The following is an 11969-nucleotide window of genomic DNA, read 5'->3' on the forward strand; positions in this document are numbered from 1 at the left end:
TACTTTTACTAATTAATCTGGATCTTTGCTTAGCAATTTTTTTCTTAGTTATTGATCCGTTATCCTACTGCTACTGCATAATGATACTTATAAATTGTTTTTTGTAGCATAAACATAATTTAAAATTCCCTTTATCTAAGACTTAACGTTTCAATACATTTTCTAAACTAGACTTAACAACTAACATTATAAAATTTTGGAATTATTTTTATTTTAGATTTTATATCATCTATTGTTTGTAGATAAAACAATGTTAAACATATCAGCACAGACAAGACTTAAAAAAGGACAATTATTAATTAGTAGACTTGGTATGTATTTGACAAAGAAAATATTTACAAATCATAAATAAAGAACATATGTTGTAGTTATCAATTAATCAGAAAGACCAAGGCAGGCAATAAGCTATAACATCTTCGGACAAAGAATAATAAAGAAAAAACTGATTGAATATTTTTTTCACTGGCATAATATGTGTCATTTTTGTAATTTCAGACATTAGACAATATTCTTTTCTGGTTATCTTTTAAAAATATTTGGTTTCAGATATACCATCGTCATTGAGAAATCCAGAATTGGTAGCCAACTACTCTTCAGATTCTTGTCCAACCCAAGGCTCAGCGTCTTACAATCCAGAGTTGCCTACTTATTCAAGTACACCAATCATTGGACCCCTGCCACGGCCTGCTTCTCACAACTCTACCGATGCAGAAGATGATGATGAATGTCCAAACTTCTCATTATATTCTGCAACTAGTATGAAACTTGCCCACCGTGGCATTGATTTGGATATCCCCATCCCTCCTCCAATTGAAAAGGGTAATACCCAAGAAGACAGTATGGATATACCCCTGCCTGATGATAGCTTGCCTGTTCAAAGTGATAAAGAAAATTGTGAAAGTATTCCAACCTCTCCAAATAAAGGTGGAAATGTAGTAAAGAAAACCTCTCCATCACCAGACAGAAAATCTATAGATGAAAGTCCACGTCAAGAAGAGACAAGAGATTCTGACCAAGGTTCTGAGCGTGGAGATGATAATAAAAGAACCAAACGCCATACTGGAGAAATGAGTGCTGATGAAGATGATGAAGGTGAGGAGGAAGAAGAAGATGATGGTAGGGATGTACCCATGGGAGACAGTATCCAAAAGGATAAAGAAAATAGAGATGAGGATGATGATAAGAGTGACTGTGAAAGTGTGCATGAGTCTAACGGAAAAATAATAAGAACCAAATCTGTCAAAAATAAAGACGCAGAGGCTGGCGAAGACGAATGCAGCACTCAAGGTGATATCTTAGATTTGGCTATTGAATCTGAGGCTAATTTGGAAAATAACCTGCCTCATGATGACAGTGAAGAGCACAATGAAATTACATTGGTTAAAAGTCCTGTGAGGCTGGAAGAAAATGATGACAAAATTATAGATGGGGGAGATAAGTCTGATGGTTTAGTGGATATAACTGATGAGGAAATGAGTGTTTATGATGGGCAAGATAACATTGAGTTGGAAAAAATAAATGAAGAAATCCGTGAATCAATACAAAATGAAAAGAAACTAGCCAAATCATTAGACTCAGATGATGAAAATAGTCTTGTGGGGGGAGCTACTTCAGCAGTTTCTGCTGCATCATTTAACGATTCTGATAACATTCAGACATCAACTCTTCCAGGCTTGGAAGGCTTGGAAACAGAAACAATATCAGAATCTGAAGATGTCAACTTTGATGAGCTGCCTCTAGAAAACGAGCAACATGAAGAGATTGCAAATGAGGATGAGCTAAATTCTTTTAGGAAAAAGAAAAGGAGAAAATCTAGGAAAATAAGTCAAAATGAAGAAATCTCCAACAAAGGGAGCAATGAACCATTAGAATTTGAAGAAGGAGAAATAATTGAAGACAAGCCTAAAAAAGAGAAAAAATCTAAGCCAAAACCAGAAGTAGAAATTGAAGTAGATGAGAACGTTGAATTAAAGAAACCAAAACAACCAGTTGTAGAGAAAGATAAAGATTCTTTTGATAAAAAGTCAAAGAAGAAAAAGGATAAAAACTCCTCAAACAAAGAAAAGACAGATAAGAAAGATAAAGAACCCAAGGAAAAAACACTGAAGCCAGGAGAGCCTGATGAAAATATTTCTTGGAAAAAACTTTCTAAAAGTACTAAAGAAAGAAATTACAGAGATGGTAAGGAAAAAGATGATAAAGAGCGAGAAAAGGATAAGGACAGAGATCGTGAAAAAAAAGAAGAAAGTTCAAAAAAGAAAAGTAGAGAAAAAAGAAAAGAGTTAGAGAGGTATGATGTTAGACGTCTAATAAGTGAAAAGCCCAAACAACCTAAGAAAGATGAGTTTGGCAGAGATATTTCCCCATCGTCATCTTCTCTTTCACCTTATAGGCCTCCTCGCTATCGATCTCCCTTGAGGACCAGAAATCGAAGCCGTACAAGAAGTAAATCATGGAGATCCCGCAGTCGATCAAGGGGTAGAAGGAGGCGTAGTAGATCTCGAGGAAGAGTTAGGTCACGTGATAGGTCCAAAAGATCCAGATCAAGAGAGAGATCAAGAAAAAGAAGTAGATCAAAGAATAGGGTTTCAAGTCATTCTCGTGACAGAAGAAGATCATTAGATAATAAAACAGATAGAGTAAGGACTGCACATAGAAGTGTAAGTAGGGGAAGAAGGAAAACAAGGTCAAGATCACATCATTCTCACCATTCAAAAAAGCAACGTTCTTATAGCAAATCCTGGAGCCCCTCTTGGTCAAGGTCTTCCATGTCTAAATCTCGTTCTCCCAGACGTAGACGAAGATCTAAAAGTATTTCACGTTCAAGATCAAGATCATGGTCTAGAGAAAGAGTACCCTCTCTGAGAGGAGTTAGAACTAAAGACCCTCCAAAAAATTTGACTGTGATAGTTCCCAACAAGGAAGCACTAAAAAAGAAAGAAAAGAAGAAGACATCCAAAAAGAAAGATGACAGGAGGAAGAAAAAGCGTGGGCAGTCTCCCGCTCCATCAAAAGAAGTATTTACGTCTGGAGATAATATTCTAGTTAGTGTCAACTTCAAAAATGCTAATAAAAACCCTGAAATAATTCCTGCTACAACTCCTTTGTTGAGAGAAAGTTCTAAACGAAAACGAGATGATTTAAATGATAGTTCTGCTAAAAAGAAAAAGTCAAACAGTTCTTCGAAGAAAACTCCTGGCAAGAAAAGTAATCGCTTGGCTAAAATAAATGAAGCAGCCAAAAATGCTAAACCTGTAGCAATAATAGATCTTGACGTATCTCCTTTTAGAGCTCAGACACCTTCACCAAAAGAAGTAATTGTTTTGAGTGACAGCGGTGATGAGGGAAGTAAACAACACCACTCTGAGATGCAAGATGAAATCAATCGCCTGGGTCATAGTGGAATGAATCAAAGTATGCACTCGCTTTCATCAGATCATGGACAGAAAAATGCTGCTTCTCAACCAGAATCTCCAGTTTCTAGTTTCATGCATAATAGCTCTGGCCCTAAAACGCCTCCTGAACCCCACATCAAGTTTTCTATTAGCACAAAACAGTCACAAATAAGAATATTAAATAATCCTTTGATGGAAACTGAGGAAGAAATGCATGAAGATAATGCTGAAAATGAAATGAATGAAATCATGCATAAAGGACCAAATACGCCTCCAGAGCCGCCACCAGAGATGACAACTCCTGCGTCACCTCCTACGACTCCTTATGATCCATTTGACCCAACGAAGTCTAGGTCTCCAAGTCCACAACCTCGCAGCGATACAGGCTTACAGATGAACACAGCGAGAGAGGATAAACTAGAAAATGTTCAAAGTACAGACGATGATCATCCGTCACTCAATGAACCGAGGACATCAACACCACCAAACGAAACAGAAGAGACTAAAAAGACACCTGAACCCCCCAAAGTACATTCTACTCCTAAACATGAAATGAACACTGAACAATCACCCAAAGTCTCACCTCCTGTCAGCTCAACAGATTCTAAACTACCTGAGGATTCGCTAATGCAACCGATCAAGAAACTTTTAGCAGATGCAAACAAACTTAACGTAACAGTTCATAAATCCCCTGAAAAACTCATCACTGTTGTTATTAGTCAGCAAACAAAAAATCAAAATCAGACGCCAAAACAACCTGTTCTGCCTCTCAAGGCTATCACACCTAATAAACAAAGTACTCCAAAATCTAATTCAAAACATCAGTTGTTTACAAATGTTGTCAAACAGGTGCCTATTCTTGGAACCTTACTCCCTGGGCCTCCTGCCCCAGGTCTTAATAATAGTAGGATGTCCAACAGATCACAACAAAATGGGGATACTTTTGAGGATATGGATATTGATCCGAGCTCTCCATATTCACCAGGGTCGAGTGAGGGAGATGATCTCTTTGAACCACCTGTGATCTCCCCTCCAAGGAGTTCTTCAAAACCCATGACAAATAAATCAAAACCAACTCCAGGCAATAAATTTGATTCTTTGTTTGGATCATCTCCTGCAAAGAACCGACACTTAAGATATGCCCCGAAACCAGCCAAGAAATCATCAAAGTCTAAATTAAAAGGTGAGTAATTTATAATTGTTATTATTAGTATAAACAAATCAGAGTTGCCGAGCAAGCTGTTTTGTGGTTGAATTTGCATTACAAATTCAAAATGTACTTTGCTTAACCTTTAAAAACAGCTGAGCCATGAGGATGAAAATGTACTTTGTAGTATTGTGTTAACCCATCCATTGTTCAATTCATTTTACTTCCTTTCCCTACTAGATATATTTAACATATAACTAACCTAATGAGGAAGTATCAATTATCAATTATTTAAGATGGGGACGCCACTATGTGCGTATTTGAACCCAAATATGAGTGAAGGATGAGTGGCGCGAACTTGTAGTCTTGTTAGTGACTAAGGCCGACATGTTCCTTAGACACAGCTGTTAATTAATAGCCCATACAGCTAATGGCAACTAAGGGACCTACAGTTTATAGTGGAATCCGAACCACATTTTTTCCTTGTAATTTACGAATTGGTCTAATTATAAGGATAGTACTGCGGATAGTCGTAGTACTCACTAGTGCGGACATTATTCCATACCAGGGAGCATCGCATCCACAGTGCATCCCTATAAATATCCACAATTCGTGACCTCCTAGTAGCTGGATTACAGGATGACGCCTTTTGGGTGAATATATCCGTGGTTCTCCTGAACCCACAAAAGTGGTTTGAAGTGATGTCAGTGAATGACTTTATGTGTGGATGTGTACCAGACCTAAAGACCGCACCTGCGGTACGATTTTGATGAAAGTTGGCGTAGGCCCTAAAACATGGTATCTCCAGGGCTTTTTATTATTTTAAAATAAAACGTCTTGAATGATTTGATTAAAATTTTGTATGTTGTGCTACAGCCCTTTTCACTCTTAACAAAACGGTACAACCCCCATTGATGTAAAAATTACTTTCAAAAGTGATTGCAATTTATTTGGCTTTTCATAAAATAACCGAAAATTATGTTTTTACAAAAACGGTTTGAACTATTTTGATTAAAACGTAGTATGTTGTAGTCCTTTCAACTCTATAAACCAAAGTGAACAACCCCAATTGCTGTAAAAATTACAGTTAATAAAAAATTACTGCAACTTTTTTGCATAAAATTTCATAGTTACTCCCACTGCTTACCAGTGATAAAGTTTCAGACAAGCTAATGGGAGAAAGTATGTGTCAGATTGCTGATACCATTAATTAATCTTGTTTAAAATCAAAATTAAATTTACAAAAATGATTGCTTGCATTCGTACAACATCAGTACCTATAGATGAAATATGTTGTAAAACTGAACATGTGAAAAATGTGAACTGTTGGACATAAAAGTGCTTCAATTAATTTTGTCCGCATGGACCTTAGTGATAAAATAATGCAATCAATCAAACTAATAGTCATTTAAAAACTTACTATTAGCAATACTTGTCCACGAACGTATTATCTTTTTGTAGGGAGCAAAAAAGAAGAGGTAAAAGTCAAGCTGGACGAGGATCAGTTGAAGATTCTAGATGATTTGCCAAGTTCTGCTGTGGAAATGCAGGTGAAGGATAAGGTAAAGCAATGGTTCCATTATTATAATGTATTTAATGACACTAGTCCTTGAAGTAAGCTGTCTCGGAACATTATTTCTTAATTTTTCACAACGGCATGTATCATTTTAAAAACTTTTTTTGATATTTTTGTTAGATATTTTACCTTTTTGATTAATGTTTTCACAAGTTATAAAAAAAAACTGTTGGATGAAACAATCTAAATTAGATACGTTTTGCCTATTTATAGTGCTCAAGAATATTTGTCTTTCGTTACATAGAGAAAATTCCCTGAATAAACAAAATGTTATTCACATTGTGAACTTAGGTTTTTCTGTCTTCAAAGAGAAAAATGTCTACAAAAATAAGCACCATCCAATTAAACAAAATAATTATACTATTTACATATATAGGCTCCATTGACTGGTCAAAATACAATTTTTATTTTACCTCAGTCTCAGATACATGATTATTAGAACTTCTTTAAAAATTTAAAATAGGTATCTAGGCCTATATTAAATTAGTGCATGCTTGTTAGTAACAATTATTTCAGCTTATTTACTAATGTTCAGTTTTTGGTTCAGATTGTTAATTGTCTGATATAACCCCCCTTCAATTTAATTAGCTTATTGATGGAACCATTACTTGTACGATTTTACTTTGTCTTTACTTCTTTACTACTTTATTTGGTTACTATATGTTTGCATGTAAGCTACTTTAACTCATCCTTGTCATTGTCTTTATCATTTGCTTTTTAATTTTGAATATAGTTTAGCTATTAGACGCAATAAAATTGTTGGTAGATTTTTTTACTGCATTATTAAAATGCAGCATAGTTTTATAAGTTCAACCTTTTAATAGTTTTAAGACTATATTTGATAACCAACACATGATTGGTAAAAAGCTTGATTGCTTCATATGGTTTAAGCAAGTATTATTGATTGTGAACCTTGGTTGGAATATGTTACAGTACACTCCCTATTATCCAAGCCCTCGGGTTATCCGAGGTTGTTTTTTTGCCCCAATTCATTTTCATTTTTTCCCTAATATTTCATGTTCTGTAGGATAATAGAATACTTTGGGATTCTTTAATCTCTATAATAACTACTTTATTATAACATGTTTCTATTCAAAGAAACACAAGAATAGCATTAATTTGAGATTTATTGAAATGAACACAGTACTTGGAATAACCAATACATATTATTTTAACGTTAGAATAAACCTTAAATAACCATTTTCAAGACGATTAAAAAGTGTTTAACATGTTTGTTATATCTTTTTTTCTTTAAAAATACTACACGTTATTTGAAAAAAAGGTTATATCAAAATAACATTATAATTTTTCATTTGCTATGTGTTTAAAGATATATTTTACAAGTATTTAACTTCATAATAACGTACTGTAACCCTAACCTCAAAATCTATGCGATTATCCAAGATTCTTGGTAACCGAGGTAGTCTCGGTCCCAACAACCTCGGTTAATCGGGAGTGTACTGTATTGATAAAATAAAATTATTACCTTTTTTTTTCCAACCACAGTTGTTTGTATGACGACTATTTCGTTCCTTAGAACTTTGTCAGGTCATTTAGTATGCAACCACGTCATCAATGTATTAATACACTATGGTATGTCAAAAGATTCTTTGAAATATCCTCACAATCACAATAATTAAAACTTGTCTTATTTATAACATAACTAAAATGGGATGAAAATTGGTACAACTGATTTAAAACTGTACAAATTGGCCAGCACCTGACTAAATAAAGTGTTAAACATGTTTGTTCTATAAATTTTTTTCTTTAAAAATACTATGTTATTTGAATAAAAGGTTACATCAAAATAAAATTATTATCATTTTTCATTCGCTATGTGTTGACTGCAACTGACTAAATAAAAACTCACTTTTTACTGTAACTCCCTGAGTTTTTATTTAGTCAGTGGCAGTGATAAGACGGTTTTAAACAGTTTGAAATAATTGTAAACATGTCAGTTAGTTCTCAGATGATAGTGAGCATTCTCACACTGAGAAATGTACAAGTACACTGTTGCAGAACGTACTATCTAGGTTGATAAAACATGACCAGTGACTGGCATTATATTGTAAATTGTATGTGGTGCAAGCCTCTATGCTTAGATCCACCCCCAGTTGGCTATCGTGTTTGTAGTTTGAATTATCAATGGTGTTAACCTCAATCCCTGTATCACTTCTGTCCAGTCCCTTCTCTATGTTTGTCTAAGACACATTTTGGCTAGTTTCGATTGAGGGAGGTTCTACTGTAATGCTGGCGTTGGTTTGCAGTTCCTGAAGAAACTGAACCGCCAGGAAAGAGTAGTGGAGGAAGTGAAACTGGTACTCAAACCTCACTACGCCAAGAAACATGTCAACAAGGAGGAGTACAAGGAGATTCTCAGGAGATCTGTACCAAAGGTAACTCTGTCACATCCTGCTGAAAGATCAAATTGTTGTAAAATTAATTTAGATTCCATGGAAACTGCTCCTGTTCAGGGTTACAATAAAGTTAATAATAAAGTATAAAAAAATTTGGTATTATTAGTTGATTTTTGGGGCTCAAATACTGGTCACTTAACTCCGCAGGAAGTAAATAAAAAGAATGAGTTCTCATGGATATAAATTATATTTGACCAAAAACCAGATACAAACACGTACTTTCATAACAGTAATTTTTAAACCATAGTTTAAACAATTTTACCTATGACCATTTTTTAAACTAGTCTTTTCAATTCAGTTAGAATTGAAAAGATTCACTTAACAGTATTGTTTACCTACTTAACAGCATTGTTTTGTTACTTACAGTACAAGTTTGGACCAATGAGGTTCAAGGATTGAGAGAAAAGAAGCAAAATTGTATTGCTTATAACATCAACTTTTCAGCTGTTCAAGTAATTTATTATACAATGAGAGGTTGGGACAATTGTTGCATCACAATCAGTGGCGATGAGAGGTTGTTTTTGTTTATAAAACCTTATTTTTGTTAAGCTTATAAACGAAAACATAACCTCTCTTAGATAAATGTAAGTAATGATTGTTAAGTAATTAAAAAAACAGTCGTAGGTAATAGTAGTTTACGCAACGATTGCGTTAAGTTAGTCTTTACGACACGAGTAGAAAATTTAAGGAAGGCTCGTGCCTTAAAAACTTCTACGAGTGTCGTAAAGACTATTAACGTGAGTTGCGTACACTACTTTACCTACAACCGTTTTTTAATTACTAACAATCTGGTTTTTAATTACTAACAATCACTACTCATAACTTCTTAGAGAGGTTATGTTTTCGTTTATTGTCATTGCCGCTGAAAGTGATGCAACGACTTATTGTATAATCAGCTGATTTCAATTAATTACATGTTTGTAAAACTTCGTTAAATAATACGTTAATTTTTAAGGGAATATGTTCTACTATCAGCTTTCTTACCATAAATATCAGGTACAATTTATTGCATATTTCTGCCGCTATTGTCATTACCACTGAAAGTGATGCAACGACTTAATGTATAATCAGCTGATTTCATGTAATTACATGTTTGTAAAACTTCGTTAAATAATACGTTAATTTTTAAGGGAATATGTTCTACTATCTGCTTTCTTACCATAAATATCAGTTACAATTTATTGCATATTTTTTGGACAACTGAATAATATAGTGAAACAGTTCATTTACAGTTAGATTTCAGCATCGAATATGTGGTCCACAACGAGTTGGGTGAAAAAGTGGTTAAGAGGTTTTCAAAATAAACCAGAAGCACATTTTCATTTATAAATTGAACCTTATTTTGTTTCGTCCATTTAATGAATTGCTGGTATGTAATTTTATACCTTTGTTTCTATTTTGGTGGCAAAAGATTAGCACAAACAGTTTGTGCTCTCATTTCCATCTCGTCAACTTAACTTTCACTAACTGAAATTTTTAAATCAGTTAAATCTACCTTCCTTTAACTTCCACCAACTTAGGTTAAGAATACGCGAGTCGCGAGTATCAACAGGAACAAGTCGGATCAACAATTAACATTGTCAACTGATCAGCTGATTAGTTGACGTTCGAAACATTACAATTTTACTTCTTTTCTCTCAATCCTTGAACCTCATTGGTCCGTTACCCGTGTTGTTATGAAAAAAACTATGCTGTTATGAAATGAAACTATGCTGTTATGAAAGTAAACAGCTGTTAAGTGAAACTTTTCAATTCTAATAACTAAACTGAAATGGCTACTTTAAAAACCGGTCGTAGGTAAAGTATTTTACGCAACACATATAATTAGCCTTTACGACACTCGTAGAATCTTTCAAGGCACTCGCCAAGGCTCGTACCTTAAATTTTCTACTTGTGTCTTAAAGATTATCTTTACGCAATTGTTGTTAACTAGTATTTATAAATTATACCTTCTGATTTGTTGTTTTTCTTTTAGCATTTAACTATACGGTACACAAAAATTGGAGTGAAATTTATAATTTTATAAGATCTTTTAGTCAATTTATGGTTAATTTTCCTTCCAATTCATAGAAATCTCGTTGAAAAATTGAGATTTTCAGAAGAAATAATTACATTATTAAATTGATTTAATAGCAGCTCTGAGATAAACATTTTACTTGGTTACAGATTTGTCACAACAAGTCTGGAGAAATTAACCCGATCAAAATTCAACACTTGGTGGAAGCCTATGTGAAGAAATTCAGATATGCCAAGAAAAAAGCGTCAGGTACTATTCAACCTCCAGCTGCACAGAACAAACCAAAACCGTGAGTAACTCATTATTATAAGTTTTTACATTTATTTTTGACATCAGTTCATTAATATATGTAATTAACTTTTTTGAAATAGAGAATGTTTAATTTATCCAGGGTTGATAACATCAACCAGATTGTTGATTGTACTAAACTTTAAAATGTTCTTAACCTTTTTTCAGGCAAAAAACGTTATGGAGCTGAGTAAAAGACGAGTTTTTGAAACTACTTAATGTAAGTATACCTACATTTTTTCATCTTTGATTCAATCCAATTTGCTTAAGTCTAATTGTATTATACTGAATTGTATTATAATCATTTATGATTATAAAGTCGACCAAAACAGCAACTGTTCAATTTAACTTATTGAGTCCATTATTGATGCCATTGATAGGGATGAAAAATGTATTGGACTATTTATGGACCTACAAAAGGCATTTGATTGAGTCTGTCATGGTACCATGGTTAAAATTTTGACACAGTTTGGTATTAAAGGCAAAGCACTTGATTGGTTCAGATCATATCTAACCGATAGGCAACAGTTTGTTGAAATAGCTTCTACAACTGGCGGAAAACAAACAAAAATAAATTCAAAAACACAGTGCATAAAATTTGGAGTCCCACAGGGGTCAATATTAGGCCTATTATTATTCATTATATACATAAATGGAATTAATGATATATTGGTTGATCAGAATGTCAACAAAGTAGTTTTGTATGCTGATGATTCAAATTTGAAAGTTTCAGGACCAACCGATGAACATATTAAAAGATCTGCAGAAGAAGAGTTAAATAACGTAGTTTCATTTTTGACAAATCTAAACTTACAGATAAATTTAAATAAAACAAACTTTATAAATTTTAATACAAATAAGAACCAAAATGGTTTTTCAACAGAAATAAAATTAAATGACAACATTATTTCAGAAGTAACGGATGCAAATTTTTTTGGTTTAATTGTGGATTGCAATTTAAACTGGAATAAACATATTAACAAAGTTAAAGGCAAAATGAATTCAAGAATTTATGTCCTTAGAAGATTATCTAAATTCTGTGATTTAGCCACTTAAAAAGTAATATATTTTAGCTTGGTTCACTCACATTTGGCATATAACATTTGTGTATACGGAGCAACAAATCACA

At 33.6% G+C, this 11969-nt stretch overlaps 1 protein-coding gene across 4 annotated transcripts in view; it reads left to right on the plus strand.

Moving 5' to 3' along the window:
* LOC128991411 (PHD and RING finger domain-containing protein 1-like) overlaps positions 1-11969 on the plus strand; it is a 91347-nt gene that overhangs the window by 74814 nt on the left and 4564 nt on the right. For 3 of the 4 annotated variants that reach the window (XM_054414258.1, XM_054414259.1, XM_054414262.1), the window contains 5 exons: positions 547-4578; positions 6004-6104; positions 8386-8514; positions 10702-10841; positions 11009-11060. In XM_054414258.1, coding sequence (XP_054270233.1) covers positions 547-4578; positions 6004-6104; positions 8386-8514; positions 10702-10841; positions 11009-11030 — 4424 coding nt within the window. In that variant the 3' untranslated portion in view covers positions 11031-11060. The remainder of the gene's footprint in view (positions 1-546; positions 4579-6003; positions 6105-8385; positions 8515-10701; positions 10842-11008; positions 11061-11969) is intronic. The other variant, XM_054414261.1, reaches the window with a different exon arrangement.

This window comes from Macrosteles quadrilineatus, unplaced genomic scaffold (genome assembly GCF_028750875.1).
Source record: "Macrosteles quadrilineatus isolate MER2022 unplaced genomic scaffold, UCM_ALF_1.0 Scaffold_4__1_contigs__length_99947679, whole genome shotgun sequence".
Classification (NCBI taxonomy): domain Eukaryota; kingdom Metazoa; phylum Arthropoda; class Insecta; order Hemiptera; family Cicadellidae; genus Macrosteles; species Macrosteles quadrilineatus.